Source organism: Rhinopithecus roxellana, chromosome 20 (genome assembly GCF_007565055.1).
Source record: "Rhinopithecus roxellana isolate Shanxi Qingling chromosome 20, ASM756505v1, whole genome shotgun sequence".
Taxonomy (NCBI): Eukaryota; Metazoa; Chordata; class Mammalia; order Primates; family Cercopithecidae; genus Rhinopithecus; species Rhinopithecus roxellana.
The window spans coordinates 48,153,776-48,172,778 of record NC_044568.1 but is presented as its reverse complement, the minus strand read 5'-3'; the positions used below and the strand labels follow the sequence as shown (position 1 = coordinate 48,172,778).

Genomic DNA, 19,003 nt, shown 5'->3' with positions numbered 1-19,003 from the left:
GGAGGCTGAGGCAGGTGGATCACAAGGTCAAGAGTTCGAGACCAACCTGGCCAACATGGTGAAACCCCATCTCTACTAAAAATACAAAAATTAGCCAGGCATGGTGGTGCACGCCTGTAATCAGAGCTACTCAGGAGGCTAAGGCAGGATTGCTTGAACCCGCGAGGCAAAGGCTGAAGTGAGCTGAGACTGCATCACTGCACTCCAGCCTGGGCAACAGAGTGAGACTCCATCTCAGAGAAAAAAAAAGGAGGGGGAGGGGGAGGGGAAGGAGGAGGAGGAGGAGAAATAAGCCGGTCGCAAAAAGGCAAATACTGTATAATTCCAATTATATGGGAGGTGACTGGATCATGGGGCGGATCATGACTACCTGGAGTAGTCAAAGGGACAGAAAGTAGAATGATAGTTGCCAGAGGATGGGGTGGAGAGAATGGAGAGTTCTTGTTTATGAACACAGTTTCAGTTTTGCAAGATAAAGGGAGTACAAGGCCAGGGGCAGTGACTCACACCTGTAGTCCCAACACTTTGGGAGGCCAAGGTAGAAGGATCACTTGAGGCCAGGAGTTTAAGATCAGCCTAGGCAACATAGTGCTGATTTGTTTCAAGTTACTTATGAGCCCAGTTTTGTGCTCAGTGCACTCCTAGACAGTACAACTCAAGTCCAGGCTGCCCTGATTCCATGCACTATCTTCCAGCCAGTGGAAGCACTGGATATAAGGTAACTGGGGGGTGCTTAAGCATCTGCACTAACATGGTAGGCCACTGTAGCCACTGGCAGCCCATGATACCATACTGTCATTGCTAGAGAAAAAGGATCATGGAACACCTCTATCAGTAACCAAATAGTGGGAAGCAATTAATGAAAACATCTTGCTTCATTAATACTGTAATTAACATACTCAGTATAGCCTATTAATACTATACTCAGAACCAAGGGAAAACAAAGCTTTGCTCAGGAAGACTTGAAACATCTACATTTTATTTTCCAACCCGACTTTTTCTCTGTTAGAAGCCAACCATGTAAAAACTGACGACAGGTCACACTGGATGGCAGAAAACACAGTATTGCTTTTAACTACTCTGTACAAGCGATACATGACTAAGGGCATTGTACCTCCTTCCCTCTCTGAGATCAGTGGTCTGAGCACTTTAGGAGCTTAAAATGCAGGTGCAGGGAGCTAGGAATCACAGGTGTAGCTTGCATTTCAACCTTTAAGGTCAATTGGTTAGCTTGCTTTGACCACAAATAAAGCTCTTCTTAATTTCTCTCGGAGAGTCTTAACTTGATATGAAGCACTTACACGAGGAATGGTGCAGACAAGGCAGCTTTATTGTACTTTGTGGGGAGAAAAACATGATTCCATTTAGGGGGAAAAAAGCCATTGACACTCAGTAAGCAACACTGCCATCTAGTGGAATGGTGACACACCACCAAGAATTTCAAGACCCGATAGGAAATGTGAGTGGATTTGGTTTCAATTTTCACCGTAAAACAGCACTTTTAATAAGCTGGTTTTCAGAGAAACTACTGATTTTTTTTTTGAGAAACTACTTTTATCTTTAAAATGCATAAATGTATGTGTTTTCTCTGTTTTGGGGGGTGGTTAAGAATGAGTTGTATTTTTCTTATTAGAACATAAAATTCTCACCTTGAAAGTTAGAAAACACTTTGGGGCAACCCGCCTCTTTGAACATCCATCGCTTCTGCTTGACAGTCTAACAGCAACCCCTGATTTTGACAGACAGTTTATAAAGAAGCAAAACTCAGCTGTACAAGAACGACATTAAGTTTTCTCATTTCCTCTTTCTATTTTTACAATCTATAGTGCTAAGTATTTGTACTTCACTTATTTGAATTTCTGGAAAAAAATCATTAGAACACACCAATAACAATTTTGCATAAATCACATAACCCAACTCTTAGTATGACTGCACAGTAACAGTGGAAGATATTGGTGTGAGGATGTGGGAATGCAGTTCTTAATGAATAATAAAGTAAATGTTCAGGTTTTAATTCACCTTTACACCCAGGTGTTGGAGTGACTGTGTTGATTTGATGACTTCTATGAGTATATAAATGAGAATACTTAATGAAACACCTAGATGAAAAAAGAAATCAACTTATGAGAATAACATATTGTTAATAACCACAATCTCATATCGACATTTCTGTTATTACTGAGATTTCAGATTCTGGGTTAAGTGCTCTGCTCTTTGGAATATCCACGATGGTTACTGATCTTGCTAATGGGTTCCTTATTGCAGCGTTTCTGGGTTTATGGTTGGAGGCACTCACGGATTCCAGAATGCATGAGTCTGACACGGTCTTCATCAAACCATATTCTTGGCAAATAATAAACTCCTTTAAGGATTTCAGGAAAGAGCCAAGCTCTGGGAGAGAGGTATACAAGTGCAGAGTAAGAAGTTGAATTAAAACATTTTTAGTTGCATTTTGTCAGTAGACAAAACTGAATGTTTCAATTCTGAGAACCTGAGATTGTCCAGAAAAAAACAAAAGTTCAGGGTGTGGGACATGAGCAATGAAAAGTCAGAACCAGGTTATTTTGCATTTTCACAGCAGCATTAACTGGGGAGTGGAGGTGGTTCCTGAAGTTCTATATCTGAATGAGGCTGGGTTTTTGTTTTTGTTTTTGTTTTTTTACTGCCTCAGTGTTCACTGCAATTTACAATCATCTCCCCTTCCCCCCAGTCTGAAGCCTTCCTTCCCTGCTATTCAAATTATCTGCGTCATTCACATAATGCTACTATTTGGGTACTCCTGAAGCCAAACCAATAAAAAATGCTAGGGGAGCCTTATATTAATTCAAACATGATGCCAAAGTCATCTCCAAAAAAGTTTATTAGCATGATTAAAAACATTTTCTTGAATAATAACAGAAAGAATTTCTAAACATGAAAGAGTATCAGCGGCTATACCTTAAAACCAGTATTTGGAATTGAATGGACAGCTTTATTGCCAGTCTTCAAAAAACAATCCATTGATTGGTTCCATGAAGTCGTGACTATTGCTTTGTCTGGGAATGAGTCCCTACTGTAATTAAGTATAAAAAATATCTTCCATCATAATTGGAGTGTGACCTGCATTGCAGAGTGGCTCTGAGTAAAGAGTTGATAAAAATTCACAAAGAGTTGGGTTTTTGTCTTTTAAAAACATTCCTTTACACACTACAAAGAAATAATTAGTATTTTGGCTTTTTAAATTCCTACATGATATTTAGAATGGCGGTCCCCAAGGGTCCTCCCTTCACATAATTGTGAACACAGACCCTCTTCCAAGGGCACATCCCGGAGGATGTGGACTCTGAAGACTTTGACCTCCACGTGTTTATACTGGTTTGAGAACAAAGACAGCGTCATCCAGAACGTAGTAGTCATTATACATGTCGCCTTCACACAGGTATGGAAGTCTGGTGAAAGCTTCGATAACAAAACCGGCTTTTCTGAAAACTTCAGGCAGACTATTCACTTGTTCTTCCCAGTTCTGTCCCTTGATTTCCAAAATTTCTGATGGTTTCTCCCACTTGCCACCTACTAATACAAACAAAAACATTCAGTTAAATTCTTGAACAAACAAGTGATTTAAAGAGGGAAGCAGGGAGGAGCCATATCCACCAAGGACTTGGTATGTTCCAGGCCTGAGGGCTTCATGAGTTACCTCTTTCATACTTCCCAGGTACTCTTTGAGACAGGTGGGCACAGAGACAAAGAACAGACTCAGAAGGGCTGAAGAACTTGCCCACGCTTGCAAGGTTAATGAGTGTCAGTACGGAAACGTAAGCCCAGTTTTGTCTGGATCCAAGGCCCACACTGTTATCTTCTCTGACAGTTTTGGGTAGTATCTGCCAATAGACTGACTGGGGGGCGTAATGGTTAATGGGTTTAGAAAACTGGTTATTAAATGCTGGAATACTGCAACTGAGAGTAACATGTAATATTTGAAAGACAGTTTTGGACAAATGCAAGAAAATACCACTGGTGTAGTAAACTTAGGCAACTTATTACCCAAAGAGATTAGGTTGAAAATAAAAACAGTTCATGAAGGATTTTAATTTATAAAAACAGATCATCGTGGAGTTTTTCAAGGGAAACTGACTCATTCCTTGCCTTTTCAGAACAATTTTATAAACATTAAGCTCCAGGACCAGAAAGAGGTGGAACAGTAGGATGGATGCACCATCTGGCATTTCTTGGACTAGAGATGAAGTCTCTGTATCAGTCATTTCCCAACTTATGAGCAGAAGATGCCTGGGGGACAAGGGAACTAGGGAAGGTCCTCAAATTCACATACAAACCTGACACTGACTACAGACACACACACAGAGATGATAGTATATTTAACTTTGGGAGTACTTTTTAGGTACTATGGTGATACAAAAACGACATACATCTGTTGAAATGTTAAAACCAGATGGAGGCTAGGCGTGGTGGCTCACGCCTGTAATCCCAGCACTTTGGGAAGCCGAGGCGGGTGGATCACGAGGTCAGGAGATCAAGACCATCCTGGCTAACACGGTGAAACCCCGTTTCTACTAAAAAAAATACAAAAAAAAAAGCCGGGCGTGGCGGCATCACCTGTAGTCCCAGCTACTTGGGAGGCTGAGGCAGAAGAACGGTGTGAACCTGGGAGGTGGAGCTTACAGTGAGCGGAGATCATGCCACTGCACTGCAGCCTAGGTGACACAGCGAGACTCCATCTCAAAAAAAAAAAAAAAAAAAAAAAAAAAAAACCCAGATTGCGAATAACTTTGTCTTTCTGTTAATGAGAAAATATATCATGAGCAGGTGCCAAGGGCACAGACATCATATCATGGTGGAGAGATTTTTCAAAATTTTCAGTGGTGCAGATGACGCTCTTCCCATGTCTGGGGAATTGCCTGCTCAGAGTCGGAGAGAGGCAAGGCCTGGGAGCCGCTTTTCTGGCCTGCCGTGCAGCTGAGGCACTGGCACGCAGCCTGAGCCAGACACACTTGCCCACACCCTGGAATGGAGAGCCAGTGACCCAGAGCAGTGGGGATGTGAGCTTCTCCTTCTCTGGGGGTGGAGCAATGGCAGTGAGACCAAGGGGCCGGGGCAGTGGTTGAGGGATGCTGATGAAAGGGCTGATGGCACTAGTGTTTGGCAGTGGCAGCAGCATCCTCTTCAGACCTGTTTACAGTGTGATTTGAGGCATTCTTCCTGGCTGTGGATCCCACACAAGATTCACCAGCCCTCCCAGTGACTCTAGGAGCTACCTTCAAATGCTTGCACAAATTTCCTTTTGTTTAAGTCAGCCTGAGTCTGTTTCTGCTGCTTTACAAAGAAGACACTTACTGAATCAGTACTAAGCACTGGGGGAGAGGACACGGAGGACAGAGGGCCCACATATTTGTTTCTCAACACATTAAAAGGGGGTCTTTGGGCCAGGCACAGTGGCTCACACATGTAATCCTAACATTTTGGGAGGCGAAGGCAGGGGGATTGCTTGAGGCCAGGACTAGCCTAGACAACACAGAATCTACAAAAAAATAAAAATTGGCCAGGGGTGTGGTGCACACCTGTAGTCCCAGCTACTCAGGAAGCTGAGGCTGCAATGAGCTGAATCTTGCCACTACACTCCAGCCTGGGTGATAAAGACCCTGTCTCAAAAAAAGGGGAGAAGGCAGGTGTCTTTGGATTCAAAACTGGAGTACAAAAAGTTAGTAATAGACAATTTACTTCTTCACTGCATTAGAATGTGTTGTTTACTAACTTTTCTCTTGTCTCTACACAAAGCCACTTCTCCTTCTGCTGTTTCTTTGTTCCCAGCCATTACTGGCCCAGAGTGGCACCCACAGCAATGAACCACAATCTTGCCACTGCACTCCAGCCTGGATGATAGAGACCCTGTCTCAAAAAAAAGTGGGGAAGGAAGGTGTCTTTGAATTCAAAACTGGAGTACAACTAGTTAATAATAGACAATTTATTTCTTCACTGCACTAGAATGTGTTGTTTACTAACTTTTCTCCTGTCTCTACACAAAGCCACTTCTCCTTCTGCTGTGTCTTTGTTCCCAGCAGTTACTGGCCCAGAGTGGCACCCACAGCAGATACCCTGGACAGTGACTGAACTGTTCTGAAAAATCCAAGTATGAATTATCTGTCAAACAATACTTCTTCCTGGGAATATGTGCTACGTGTAAATCAAAATCTCACCCAAAAACATCTGACACCTATGAGGACTGTAAAATCCATGGAAAAAAAAATGATATGCACATTTCTAAATGTGTTCCAGGCCAAAATCTCAACGTTAAATGGTGAAGCTGAGTTACAAACCATCCTTGCACAATTTCAAAAAGTTCCTGATTATGGTTCCTTCATAAGAGGTTCCTCTCTTCAGCTCTTCCCTTCTGAAAAAAGAAAGCCAACTTTCCTTTCAAATACACACCCCAACCTGCCCCGGCACACACAGAAATGGGAACTGTGAGCAGAAGCAACATCGCACGCCATCTGCAAACCAATCTAATTCTATTTTGTGTCGGTAAGGTTCTTTTTCTTCTCCTCCTTCGTTTTATTTAAATCAATTGCTATTTTTCACCTAATGCATTTATATTTTAAGCTCCTTCAGATTAATTTTTAAATGTATAACATAATAGAAACTGCCTAAGAGGATAAGTTTCCTTTTTCCCCTGAGAAATAGATAATAAAAAAATAGCTGAGAAAAAGTTTCATATTAACCTTGAAAAGTCTCTTTGCTATTATGCTGCTTTGGAGACAATCTGACCAAACAAAAGGCTGAAAATATTCTTAAAATTGTAGGTACATCAACAATTTAATTATCATACAAACTTGATGTGCACATAGAAAGCAATAAACAATTATTTGCTGAATATTTTCAAAGAACAATTTCTATAAAAGTACTTTTCCTTTAAGAAAAAAAACTGCCATGACTCCTTATATAGAGAATAGCCATCCCATAATATATTTGTTTTTAAAATTCTGCCTACCTGTTTTTTTATCTACAAAAGAGAAAGTATTTCCAATGCATCTAATAATCTCAGATTTGCCCACACAATTTGGATTATAGGGCAGGGAAGGGGGAAGAGTTCTTAAAATTAATTTTTTCTCATCTGTGAAGAAATACATCAAAATGTTAATGGGAGTTATTTCAGGCAAAAGGACTATGGGTGACTTTTTGCTTCTACTTTTAATAATCTATTTTGTGCTAATAAGTATATATTACTTTCATAGACTTTTAATTAGCATTTTAAAGAAGAATTATTGTCTTTTAGAGATATATTCTGAAAGATATGCAGATAAAATGGATGGGATTTGCTCTAAAATAACATGGGAGTGGGGGAGTAGGTGGGAGGAGAAAAGAAACAAGATTGGGTCGAAGCCATGTGATGGCAGGGGGCTGACTGTACTACTTTGCTACTTTGATATGTTACAAATTTGAAATCTAATATCATAAACAAAGCTTTGGGCTGGGCGTGATGGTTCACGCCTGTTTGGGGGCCAAGGTGGGAGGATTGCTTGAGCCTAGGAGTTCAAGACCAGCATGAACAACATAACGAGACCCCCATTTCTACACAATAAAAAAATAGCTGGGCGTGATGGCATGCACCTGCAGCCCCACCTACTTGGGAGGCTGAGGCAGGAGGATCACTTGAGCCCAGGAGTTTGAGGCTACAGGGAGCTGTGATCATGCCACTGCCCTCCAGCCTGGGCAACATAGCAAGACATTTACTTACTTCTTACTTACTAGATAGAGACACAGCTTTGTTTAAATGTCAAGAATTAGTTCTCTACTTACTTTCAATATGGTTTTTTCATTTGTTTGTTTTGAGACGGAGCCTCACTCTGTCGCCCAGGCTGGAGTGCAGTGGTGCAATCTTGGCTCACTGTAAGCTCCGCCTCCCAGGTTCACGCCATTCTCCTGCCTCAGCCTCCTGAGTAGCTGGGACTACAGGCGCCCGCTGCCACGCCCGGCTAATTTTTTATATTTTTAGTAGTGACAGGGTTTCACCATGTTAGCCAGGATGGTCTCAATCTCCTGACCTCGTGATCCGCCCACCTCGGCCTCCCAAAGTGTTGGGATTACAGGCGTGAGCCACCATGTCCAGCCTCAATATGATTTTTTTAAATAATAATAATAATCTTTTTATTCCCTCCACAGAGGAAATAAATTTTCAACCTTTTCATTGGATACTGTTTTTAAAAAACAATTCCTAGAATATGAGGCTTCTTAAAAGAAACTGTTCACAGAAGCAGGCTGTGGTGTGATATATCCAAACTTCTCTTTTTTGTTAATAGGTTGCTTAACTGGTCGGGGGAGGGAACCACAGTTTCATCACAAGTCCCCGCTCACATAGGAAATCATTACAATTGGTTTTCTCCCACACTCAGACTAATTGGGAAGAAGGTGGAACTAAGTAGAGATATGAAATTCCAAAGTTACAATTACCTGTTTTTATCCTATATTACTAGTTTTTAAAGAAAAGTGTTAAAAGTCAGCTACTCGCCCCCCACCCCAATGTTTTTTTTTTTTTGAGACAAGAGTCTCACTCTTTCAGCCAGGCTGGAGTGCAGTGGCACAATCTCGGCTCACTGCAACCTCTGACTCCCACATTCAAGCGATTCTTCTGCTTCAGCCTCCCAAGTAGCTGGGATTACAGGCATCCACCATCACACCTGGCTAATTTTTTGTATTTTTAGTAAAGACAGGGTTTTACCATGTTGGCCAGGCTAGTCTCGAACTCCTGACCTCAGGTGATCTGCCCACCTCAGCATCCCAAAGTGCTAGGATTATAGGCGTGAGCCACCACGCCCAGCCTCTATTCCTTTTATAGAGACAGGGTCTCACAATGTTGCCCAGGCTGGAGTGCAGTGGTGCCATCACAGCTCACTGCAGCCTGAAATTCCTGGGCTCAATCAGCCTCCCATCACAGCCTCCTGAGTAGCGGTGACTAATGGCCACACACGCCTGACTCTTTAGCTTCCCTTTTAGAAACACTACCTGATTTAGAAGGCTGAGGCGAGTGGATTGCTTGAGCCCAGGAGTTTAAGACCAGGCTGGCCAACATCGCAAAACCCTGTCTCTACCAAAAATAAAAAAATTATCCAGGCATGGTGGTGCACACCTATAGTCTCAGCTACTCCAGAGGCTGCGGTGAGAGGACTGCTTGAGCCCAGGAGACAAAGGCTACAGAAAGCCAAGATCACACCACTGCATTCCAGTTTGGGCGACAACAGTGGGACCCTATCTCAAAAATAAAAATGTGTAAATAATGGAATCGTCCGCTTTTTAAAAATAATTTTATAAATAAAAATAAAAACATCTGAAAGATGACTTGAGACTGAGACAGTGATTAACCTTGCTAAGTTTTGGCAGACCCAATTCCATTTTAAATTTCCACTCAGAATATACTATAAAACGTTTCACTATACTTGTAAGGTGCTTGAGTCTGGGCAGGAGACATGAGGTTGTATTTATCAGACTTGAGAGGGGATCCAATCCCCTTGGCTGGAGATGGAGCTGAGCTGGGCCTCCCGCAGACATGAGGCTCTGAGAAGCTTGCAGGCCTCCTCCAGATGACTGCACTCTCTTGTCTGGTTTGCATTTATCAGGTCACCACAGAGCTCCCAGCTCATCTCACATCGCACAAATACTAAAATATAACATGATGAGAAGAGAGCCAGGGGCAGTGGCTCACACTTGTAATCCCAGCACTTTGGAAGGCCGAGGCAAGTGGGTCGCTTGAGTTTAGAGGTTCAAGACCAGCCTGGGCAACAAGGCGAGACCCGTCTCTACAAAAAATACAAAAATTAGCTGGGCACAGTGCTGCATGCCTGTAGTCCCAGCTACTTTTGAGAAGCTAAGGCAGGAGGTCAGGGTTGCAGTGAGCCATGATTGCACCACTGCACTCCAGCCTGGGAGATAGAGACTCTGTCTAAAAACAAGTAACAAAAACAAAAACACATGGTGAGAAGAGACTCACATCACAAACGCCATGATTCTAACTTTAATTCCTCTGCTGTTATGAATGGGGATCCATAAGAGAAACGGTAAGAGAAAAAAAGCCCCTGTCTAAAAATTAAGCATCAGACCACTTGGATGACTTTTCAATTTCATTTACAGTAGCAAAGGACAAACTCACACAAATAGGACCATCTGGGAACATATGACCAGGCAGCAGTCAGACCAAAAACTTGACAAATTCCAATTTGTCTCAACCAACACTATTTTACCTATGGCCTCCTCTGCCGCAAGAAGGGTTTAGGGTGGGTCTTTCCATTTGTGCACTCCAGTGGCTTTCCAGCTTCACGTGCCTGGGATATGACGGCCAAGGTGGGGGACTCAATCCTCATAACTTGGAAGAGCACCGCATGGTGGACAGTGCACTGGACTGGGTGACTCATCCCAGCTCTGTGAACACCTCGTGGATAGACATCTCTCAAACAGCCATCTGACACTGTGGAAATAGTAGCAGTGGCGGCTGCAGCAGCAATCGCTCCCTTGTATTTAATACTTACTATAGCTTAGGCAGGTAAACACTTCCTAGGCATCATCTTGAATGTCACACGAACTGCATGAGGTCAACAATACTATCCTCATTTGCTAATGAGGAAACTGAGATACTGAGATTATAATGCTGGGAACAGGCAGAGCTAGGATCTGAACTCAGGTCTGTGCTCTTTATCATAATACTGTTAATTAAATAAGATAAATGCTACAAGGGCCTACAACGCAGCACACACGCCAGGAAGAAACCAAATCTGCTTAGCCATGGCCTGGCGAGCTCACCTGGTCCCTGCTCAGTAATCAAAGGCATGGTAGGCTAAGCCAGGGCTGCATTTCCACAGGTGTACATCTTGCCTTTTATCATGTTTCCCAAAGGGACACGGGGCTCACAAAGGAACAATTGTGAATGGCCATGAATTCCTGGCGATCTCAACTCCCACAAAGCACAAACATCGCTGCTGTTCATGGGCTCCATCAGCGGCAGCAGCGTTTGTCTGGGGACACAGGTTACCGCACTGAGCACAGCACTCTGGGGAGGCCAGGGTGTGGACAAGAAGGTGGGCTGGGAGATTAAGTGACTGGATCGAAGGAAAGCTTGTAAGGAGCAAGAGTCACAGACAGATCCCAAACTTCTGACTCCAATACAGTGCCACCTCTGTGCAGGGCTCTATTCCCCTGAAGCCTCTCTAGGGCTGGCCTCAAGTCAACAGACATCATGTGACCCAGCAGGTCAAGGTCAAAAAGCAGGAGTTGGGACAAGTGTGGACCACTGGTGTCTGTTTTTAGTCTTATTTATATTGGGATTAAGGTAAGAAAAATAACAGAATGGCTGGGTTTCCTACCTCAAAAATATAAGTAAAATAAGAGCGCAGACAGTGAGGTGACAGGCCCATTAACCCACTCATCTGCTTCCTCCCTCAGGTGCTGTGGGCGCCTGTACTGTCTCTGTCACACAACCATGGTACCTAGAAGTGGACTACACTCACGAGGCCGTCACCATAAAGTGTACCTTCTCCGCAACCGGATGCCCTTCTGAGCAACCAACATGCCTGTGGTTTCGCTACGGCGCTCAACAGCCTGAGAACCTGTGCTTGGATGGGTGCAAAAGTGAGGCAGACAAGTTCACAGTGAGGGAAGCCTTCATAGAAAACCAAGTTTCCCTCACTGTAAACAGAGTGACTGCAAACGACAGTGCAATTTACATCTGTGGAATAGCATTCCCCAGTGTGCGGGAAGCAAGAGCTAAGCAGACGGGAAGAGGGACCACACTGGTGGTAAGAGGTCAGTCAGCGAGGCTTTATTTCAGTGCATCACTGCATCTTGTTCAGGCCTGTAAAACCATTACCTCACTCACATGCAGAAATCAGGAGATAAATTTGCTATGTTAATACCCTAGCCAGTGAAGGGTGTGATCTGAGTACAAGTCACCATGAGGTTTGGACTAAAGAACTACTCCAACTGGCTGGGCGTGGTGGTTCACACCTGTAATCCCAGCACTTTGGGAGGCTGAGGCAGGCAAAATCACTTGAGGTCAGGAGTTCAAGACCAGCCTGGTCAACATGGTAAAACCCCATCTCTACTCAAAATACAAAAATTAGCTGAGTGTGGTGGCATGCACCTATAGTCCCAGCTACTGGGGAGGCTGAGGCAGGAGAATCGCTTGTAACCCAGGAGGCGAAGGCTGCAGTGAGCCGAGATCATACTACTGCACTCCAGCCTGGGCGACAGAGCAAGACTCTGTCTCAGAAAAACAAAACCAAAGAACTACTCCAATCTATCTCGAACATCCACTAACACAAAGTCAGTGATTTGCTGGGTGCTCTATTCTCTCTCCATAGTGGCAGCTAACCAGCCATGTTCATCCCTTTTGTATATCACAGTGATTTAGTGTAAAGTACCATGTCCAAAGGCAAGCTTGTGGTGAGTAACTATCAGCTTTCTCAGCAACTAGTCTGGTAATGCACCACCTAAAACAAAGCACTAGAGAAGTGTAGAAGATCAATAAATTGGTCCCAGAGAAACTATGCAACATGGAAGATAATCACAGATTGGGAGGGAAGCTACTAAGGGATCCCTGACCCTTCCCATTCCGCCTGGTCATCAGTGAACGGAAAATGATGATTCTCACTTCCTGAGATTTCATAAAACCCGTGACAATTCCTCACCCGAGCAAGGACATCAAACATAGCTAAATCCTATCAGTAATTTCACCAAGTCATTCCCCTGAGTAGACTGAGATTAAGAAATTTCCAAGAAAAAAAAAAGAGAGAGAATTTCAGAGAAAAAGCTTTACATGATTCTGAAAGAAAAAAGAGAACAGCAGCAACTCCTCACCTTGTTGGGGGTCTCTTCCCTTAGGAAGGACCCTGGTACGATGAGCACTGAGATTGTTAAAACATGAACTCAAAATCGACCAGCCCTTTGATTTCAAAATAGGACTCTGAGGAAGGGAGATCATCCAGTATTACAATCCCTGCTTTTAAACTACTAGGGTTCTAACGGGCTTTTGATATTCAAATGTCATTTAACCTTAGTTTATTCTCATCTGTCAGCTACATTATAAACAAGTTAAGGCATATAGAGCATTTTTAATAGTTGACCTCGTGATCCACCTGCCTCGGCCTCCCAAAGTGCTGGGATTACAGGCTTGAGCCACTGCGCCCGGCCGATTTTTTTTTTTTTTTAAGACAAGAGTCTTGCTCTGTCGCCCAGGTTGGACTGCAGTGGCATGATCTCAGCTCACTGCAACCAACCTCCACCTTCCAGGTTCAAGTGATTCTCCTGCCTCAACCTCCTGAGTAGCTGGGATTACAGGCATGTGCCACCACGCCCAGCTAATTTTTGTATTTTTAGTAGAGATGGGGTTTCACCACGTTGGCCAGGCTGGTCTCAAACTCCTGACCTCAAGTGATCTGCCCGCCTCGGCCTCCCAAAGTGCTGGGATTACAGGCGTGAGCAATCACGCCCAGCCTCTTCTTTGGGATATTTAGTTGGAAAGTACAGGCTATTCCGACATTAAGTACAAACCTAATTGTATTTTGTACTCCAAATAGTCAGGTAATTGGAGACATGGCATGTTACTTAATCCCCTACCCAGAGCACAAGACAATTTCTGCAAGGACAGAGAAATTCCGAATGTGAAAATGGATTCAATAACTCTATTTCCAGAATTTTATCATAAACAAAAGAAGAGCACATTTGGCAAAAGTGCCTGTCTTTCGAGCACGCAGTGAGCACTGCGCTCCTCAATGTATGGCCTTCCCAGGTTCTTTCACAGATGGACCCTTCAGCTATGTGTACCAGTTCCAAGGTTATAAATATCATCCTTAACAAATACATGTGAAAATATCTTAACCACATAGGCAGGCTCTTGATGATGCTGGTAAACCATTTCTACCAAAAGAGATTTTAGATGCCCTTGAACAAACTGTCTGGAAATGTTTATCTAACTTTGAATAATCCTTTATCTAAAAAGTGATGCTCAGCAATATGACAAATGGTTGGCTGAATTTTTTTAATTTTTAAAAACAGTAACATTTTTGGTTTACCATATTTAAAGAACTGATGAACTGGCATTAACTATCACATACTTGAGTACCTTTTGAGGTCTAGTTTATGAATAGGCAAGCAGAGTAAGTTCACGTTTCACCTCTAACATGCTGTGTCAAGGATACTTTATACTAATGTATTTGAAAAAACAGGCTTTAATAGTGACTGTGTTTCTTTCTGTTTTTGTAATTAAGAAATTAAGCTGCTCAGCAAGGAACTGTGGAGCTTCCTGACAGCTCTTGTATCACTGCTCTCTGTCTATGTGACTGGTGTATGCGTGGCCTTCATACTCCTCTCCAAAGTAAGTCAAATCTTCTTGCATGCAATGTCCCTGTATCCTTGAATATTATCAAAAGAAAAATAATTTCCATCTCTCCACAAGTTACGGGCCTCAGCAAGAGCTCCCTAATTAATATTTTCCTGTGCATCTGCAGGGAACACCACCTGCAGAAAACACCACCTGCAGAAGAGGTCTTTCGAAGAAGGCATCATACCTTCTCATCACTGAAATTATTAGCCAGAGGACACAATTTGCAGTGTTTTCTCTTTAAAGCCCAGTAACATGGGATTAAGAAGAGAGCCATCCACTATGCTATCTTTCTGCTGTAGGGGTGAGGTGTGGGCAGGTGGGGGGGTAACATATTACTGTTATCTACGAAAGCTTTAAGAAGAGCCTTTAAGAACAAAAATGGGTTGATGAAGAGACTAAAAGCCACCTTAAAATCTTCAAAAAGGGCTAAAGTTATTGAGAAAGAAAACCTTTTGGCTATGTGTATAAGAAGGGAGATATATACCATTACGTTAGGATTACTATAAATCCTACAACCAACATCAGTTTGTTCAATTAGTTTTTAATGGCATAAAAGTATCTCGGAAATGATGTAAAAATTATTTACTCTTATTGTATATCACTTAAATATTAAGTTAGTTTAATCTTATTAGGGCATGTGATATCTGCCACCATTGTTATGAGTACATAAAATGTTTCACAGACTTTCCTTCTCTTCTTGGCAGTCAAAATCCAAACCTCTAAGAAACAAAGAAATAAAAGAAGACTCACAGCAGGTACAGACCAACACTTGCAAAATATTTTTTAAATTGTGGCTGGTTGTAACTATTTCAAAACTGAAATATTTTTAGTTTTTAAATATTTAAATGTTAAGTTTAAATAGAGTATCAAGGTAATTTTCAACCATAGATACTGTTTCCTATTGTTGAGAAACTCAATGACAAAATAATCTCAAGGGGTAAACTGTGACTTAAATTGGACAGTTCTCAACCATAAATTCCATTTAAAGTTCTCAAATACAAGAGTTAACGGTAGGCACAGATGTGTTGGGGGAGGCAGTAGTTTTTGAGACCCGTGGCAATAAAGCAAGAAAAGTTCTGATGATGTGTAGTTATCATCGCTTATATTCCCAAAGGAGAGATTTTTTTTTTTCTCGTTTGTCTTTATAGAAGAAGAGTGTTCGGCGTATTTTTCAGGAAATTGCTCAAGAACTATACCATAAGAGACATGTGGAAACAAACCAGCGATCTGTAAGTGTAAAATGTCAAAAAAAAAAAAAAAAAAAAAAAGTAAATACAGATATAAAGCATGTTTGAAAAAACTAAGCTGCCAAGGAGCTGTCAATAACCATGTTTTCCTTCAGAAGAGTCTGAAAGAGAACTTCCTTTTTTTTTTTTTTTTTTTTTTTGAGACGGAGTCTTGCTCTGTTGCCCAGGCTGGAGTGCAGTGGCTGCCTCCCGGTTTACGCCATTGTCCTGCCTCAGCCTCCTGAGTAGCTGGGACTACAGGCGCCCGCCACCTCGCCTGGCTAGTTTTTTTGTATTTTTTTAGTAGAGACGGGGTTTCACCATGTTAGCCAGGATGGTCTCGATCTCCTGACCTTGTGATCTGCCCGTCTCGACCTCCCAATGAAAGAGAACTTTAACATGAAATGCATTTTTATATAGAACCTGTTTTAAATACATAACAAAAGACATCTGATACAATATTAAATAGCCCCAGGCTGGCTTCTTAGTGACATGGAAACTTTCGGAAACACATTGGACACCAGCAATGTTCTCAATACAGACAATGATGCTTTAAAAGGATAGATTAAAAGCTACTCTGTACAGTATCCTGCATGCAGTGGTGGGCATTCAGTAGATACTGCAAACGTCTGTGGGTCAAATTATGAGAAAAATTACTTGTTACTTATAAAGTGAAAATAAATTTACATTAGAAAAGATGCAGCTAATGATACTAAAAAATGAGTATTTCTCCAGTGTCTGGAGTTGAACTGAAAAGAAGAATATATCTATACCTATAACACATCCTAAAAGTATTTCTTTCCTTTTTTTTTTCTTTTTCTTTCTGAGACAGAATCTCACTCTGTCGCCCAGGCTGAAGTGCAGTGGCGCAATCTTAGCTCACTACAAGCTCCGCCTCCCAGGTTCATGCCATTCCCCTGCCTCAGCCTCCCAAGTGAGTAGTTGGGACTACAGGCGCCCGCCACTACGCCTGGCTAATTTTTTGTATTTTTTAGTAGAGACAGGGTTTCACCGTGTTAGCCAGGATGGTCTCGATATTCTGACCTCATGATCTGCCCACCTAGGCCTCCCAAAGTGCTGGGATTACAGGCGTGAGCCACCGCGCCCGGCCGAAAGTATCTCTTTAAAGTCTTATATACAGGTTCTACAAAGGAAATGTTATCTTAATTCCAGTGGAACAGATACTTTGTTTCCATGATGCATGATGAAATAGCTCAAATAAGCTAAAATGTATACAAAATAAGGTTAATTTATTTTATTTATTATTATTATTTTTTTGAGACGGAGTCTAGCTCTGTCTCCCAGGCTGGAGTGCAGTGGCGCCATCTCTGCTCACTGTAAGCTCTGCCTCCCAGGTTCATGCCATTCCCCTGCCTCAGCCTCCCAAGTGAGTAGTTGGGACTACAGGCGCCCGCCACTACGCCTGGCTAATTTTTTGTATTTTTTAGTAGAGACAGGGTTTCACCGTGTTAGCCAGGATGGTCTCGATATTCTGACCTCATGATCTGCCCACCTAGGCCTCCCAAAGTGCTGGGATTACAGGCGTGAGCCACCGCGCCCGGCCGAAAGTATCTCTTTAAAGTCTTATATACAGGTTCTACAAAGGAAATGTTATCTTAATTCCAGTGGAACAGATACTTTGTTTCCATGATGCATGATGAAATAGCTCAAATAAGCTAAAATGTATACAAAATAAGGTTAATTTATTTTATTTATTATTATTATTTTTTTGAGACGGAGTCTAGCTCTGTCTCCCAGGCTGGAGTGCAGTGGCGCCATCTCTGCTCACTGTAAGCTCTGCCTCCCAGGTTCATGCCATTCCCCTGCCTCAGCCTCCCAAGTGAGTAGTTGGGACTGCAGGCGCCCGCCACTACGCCTGGCTAATTTTTTGTATTTTTTAGTAGAGACAGGGTTTCACCGTGTTAGCCAGGATGGTCTCAATATTCTGACCTCATGATCCGCCCACCTAGGCCTCCCAAAGCGCTGGGATTACAGGCGTGAACCACCGCGCCCGGCCTATTTTTATTTTATTTTTTAAAATTTATGGAATGCTTCACAAATTTACGCGTCATCTTTGTGTGAGGGCCATGCTAATTGTCTCTGTATCATTCCAATTTTAGTGTATGTGCTGCCAAAGCGAGCACAAAATAAGCTGAACTGATACACTAGTAAAGATATTTTCCTCTTAAACAGCAGCCAAGAGGGCAAATGCATCAGATTGAAATAAGGTGACTTTTTTAAAGTCCAACTTTTACTTTAATTTTTTCTTTTTAAAAAATATGGAATGCTTCACAAATTTGTGTGTCACCCTTGCCCAGGGGCCATGCTAATCTTCTCTGTATTGTTCCAATTTTAGTGTATGTGCTGCCAAAGCAAGCACTAAAAATCTAACTTTTACAAAGGATTTCTGCCAAGGAAAGAATATCGTCTTAAGTAGTCGTTTCATCCTCCAGTGTATATATGAATACATAAAGATGATAGGTGGTCTAATGACTAAGATGCCATGCTGAGTAATTATAAATCATTTTTCTTTCTGAGGCTGGGACATGTTTTCAACGACAAGGCCAAGGTATGTGGCCTGAAAGCAGTCTTAGAAGTGAGAATTGTAAAGCTCCCAGCCAGGATGTTGACAATAGCATCCAAACAAAACAAAACAAAAAAAAAAAAAAAAACAAGGATTTTTCAGTTCCCACATCCTACTCTAAATACGGATGGGGAAATGGTAACCTGGCCTTTAAGATTACTGTATGGGCACTGAGGACCCAGAATCCAAGATGGTCCAATGGTTTGCATGTTCCTTGGCAGGTGGCTTCATTGGTTACATAACCTTAAACATGGCTTTCAATTTATTTATTATTGCAGGAGAAAGACAACACCACTTATGAAAACAGAAGAGGACTTTCCAACTGTGAAAGACCATAGAAACGTTTTAATTTTCAATTAAGTCACTCAAAATCCAACTCCAGGAACCATGGCAGTGTTAATGAACATATATCATCAGGTCTTAAAAAAAATAAAGGTAAACAGAAAAGACAACTGGCTACAAAGAAGGATGCCAGAATGTAAGGAAACTATAACTAACAGTCATTATCAAAATACCAAAACCCAACAAAATACAACTGAAAAATACCTTCCAAATTTGCCAAGAAAAAAAAAAATTCTATTTTAAACATGTATCCTGAGTTTGCTTTATTCAACATGAGATGTGTGATGACTGCCATCCTGAAAATCTGAAGCCAAACTATATGCCTCAGTCTTGAGTGGAAGAATCACCTTTATGGTTTGTGGAAATCTTGGGACAATCAAAATAAGCTGAGAGGGAGCAACGTGACAAAATTTGAGTTAGAGACATTCATTTTGAAAAGCACCTTAATGAAAGTTATTCCCTCTGATGTTGTAATGGGGCAATGGGGTAACG

At 42.1% G+C, this 19,003-nt stretch overlaps 2 protein-coding genes and 2 non-coding genes across 6 annotated transcripts in view; 1 reads left to right on the top strand and 3 right to left on the bottom strand.

Annotated features, from left to right (window-relative positions):
• Positions 1-1,309: 1,309 nt before the first annotated feature.
• Positions 1,310-19,003, bottom strand: part of METTL9 (methyltransferase like 9) — a 51,719-nt gene continuing 34,025 nt past the window's right edge. Inside the window, exon 5 of one of the 2 annotated variants that reach the window (XM_010388606.1) lies at positions 1,310-3,552. In XM_010388606.1, coding sequence (XP_010386908.1) covers positions 3,347-3,552 — 206 coding nt within the window. In that variant the 3' untranslated portion in view covers positions 1,310-3,346. The remainder of the gene's footprint in view (positions 3,553-19,003) is intronic. The other variant, XM_010388607.1, reaches the window with a different exon arrangement.
• Positions 5,959-18,759, top strand: IGSF6 (immunoglobulin superfamily member 6). 2 transcript variants are annotated; one of them, XR_004055349.1, is made up of 6 exons: positions 5,959-6,516; positions 11,422-11,781; positions 14,244-14,350; positions 14,484-14,660; positions 15,064-15,114; positions 15,508-15,587. XR_004055349.1 is itself a non-coding variant. In XM_010388605.2 (6 exons), the coding sequence occupies exons 1-6, from the start codon at positions 6,450-6,452 to the stop codon at positions 18,505-18,507; spliced, it is 726 nt and encodes a 241-aa protein (XP_010386907.1). In that variant the 5' UTR covers positions 5,959-6,449; the 3' UTR covers positions 18,508-18,759. The 2 variants fall into 2 exon arrangements, 1 of the variants encoding a protein (XP_010386907.1); XM_010388605.2 differs by lacking the exon at positions 14,484-14,660 and adding an exon at positions 18,448-18,759 and having other exon boundaries at positions 15,508-15,588.
• LOC115895402 lies at positions 17,623-17,729 on the bottom strand. Its single transcript, XR_004055597.1, has one exon. It is a non-coding gene; the product is annotated as a U6 spliceosomal RNA (small nuclear RNA).
• On the bottom strand, positions 17,859-17,965 carry LOC115895392. Its single transcript, XR_004055589.1, has one exon. It is a non-coding gene; the product is annotated as a U6 spliceosomal RNA (small nuclear RNA).

Excerpts from the sequence above, each read along its gene's own strand:
- IGSF6 (XM_010388605.2), top strand. The coding sequence starts at position 6,450 with ATGGGAACTGTGAGCAGAAGCAACATCGCACGCCATCTGCAAACCAAT. Across the intron at positions 11,782-14,243 it reads GACCACACTGGTGGTAAGAG|AAATTAAGCTGCTCAGCAAG; the intron begins GTCAGTCAGCGA and ends TTTGTAATTAAG. Across the intron at positions 14,351-15,063 it reads CCTTCATACTCCTCTCCAAA|TCAAAATCCAAACCTCTAAG; the intron begins GTAAGTCAAATC and ends TCTTCTTGGCAG.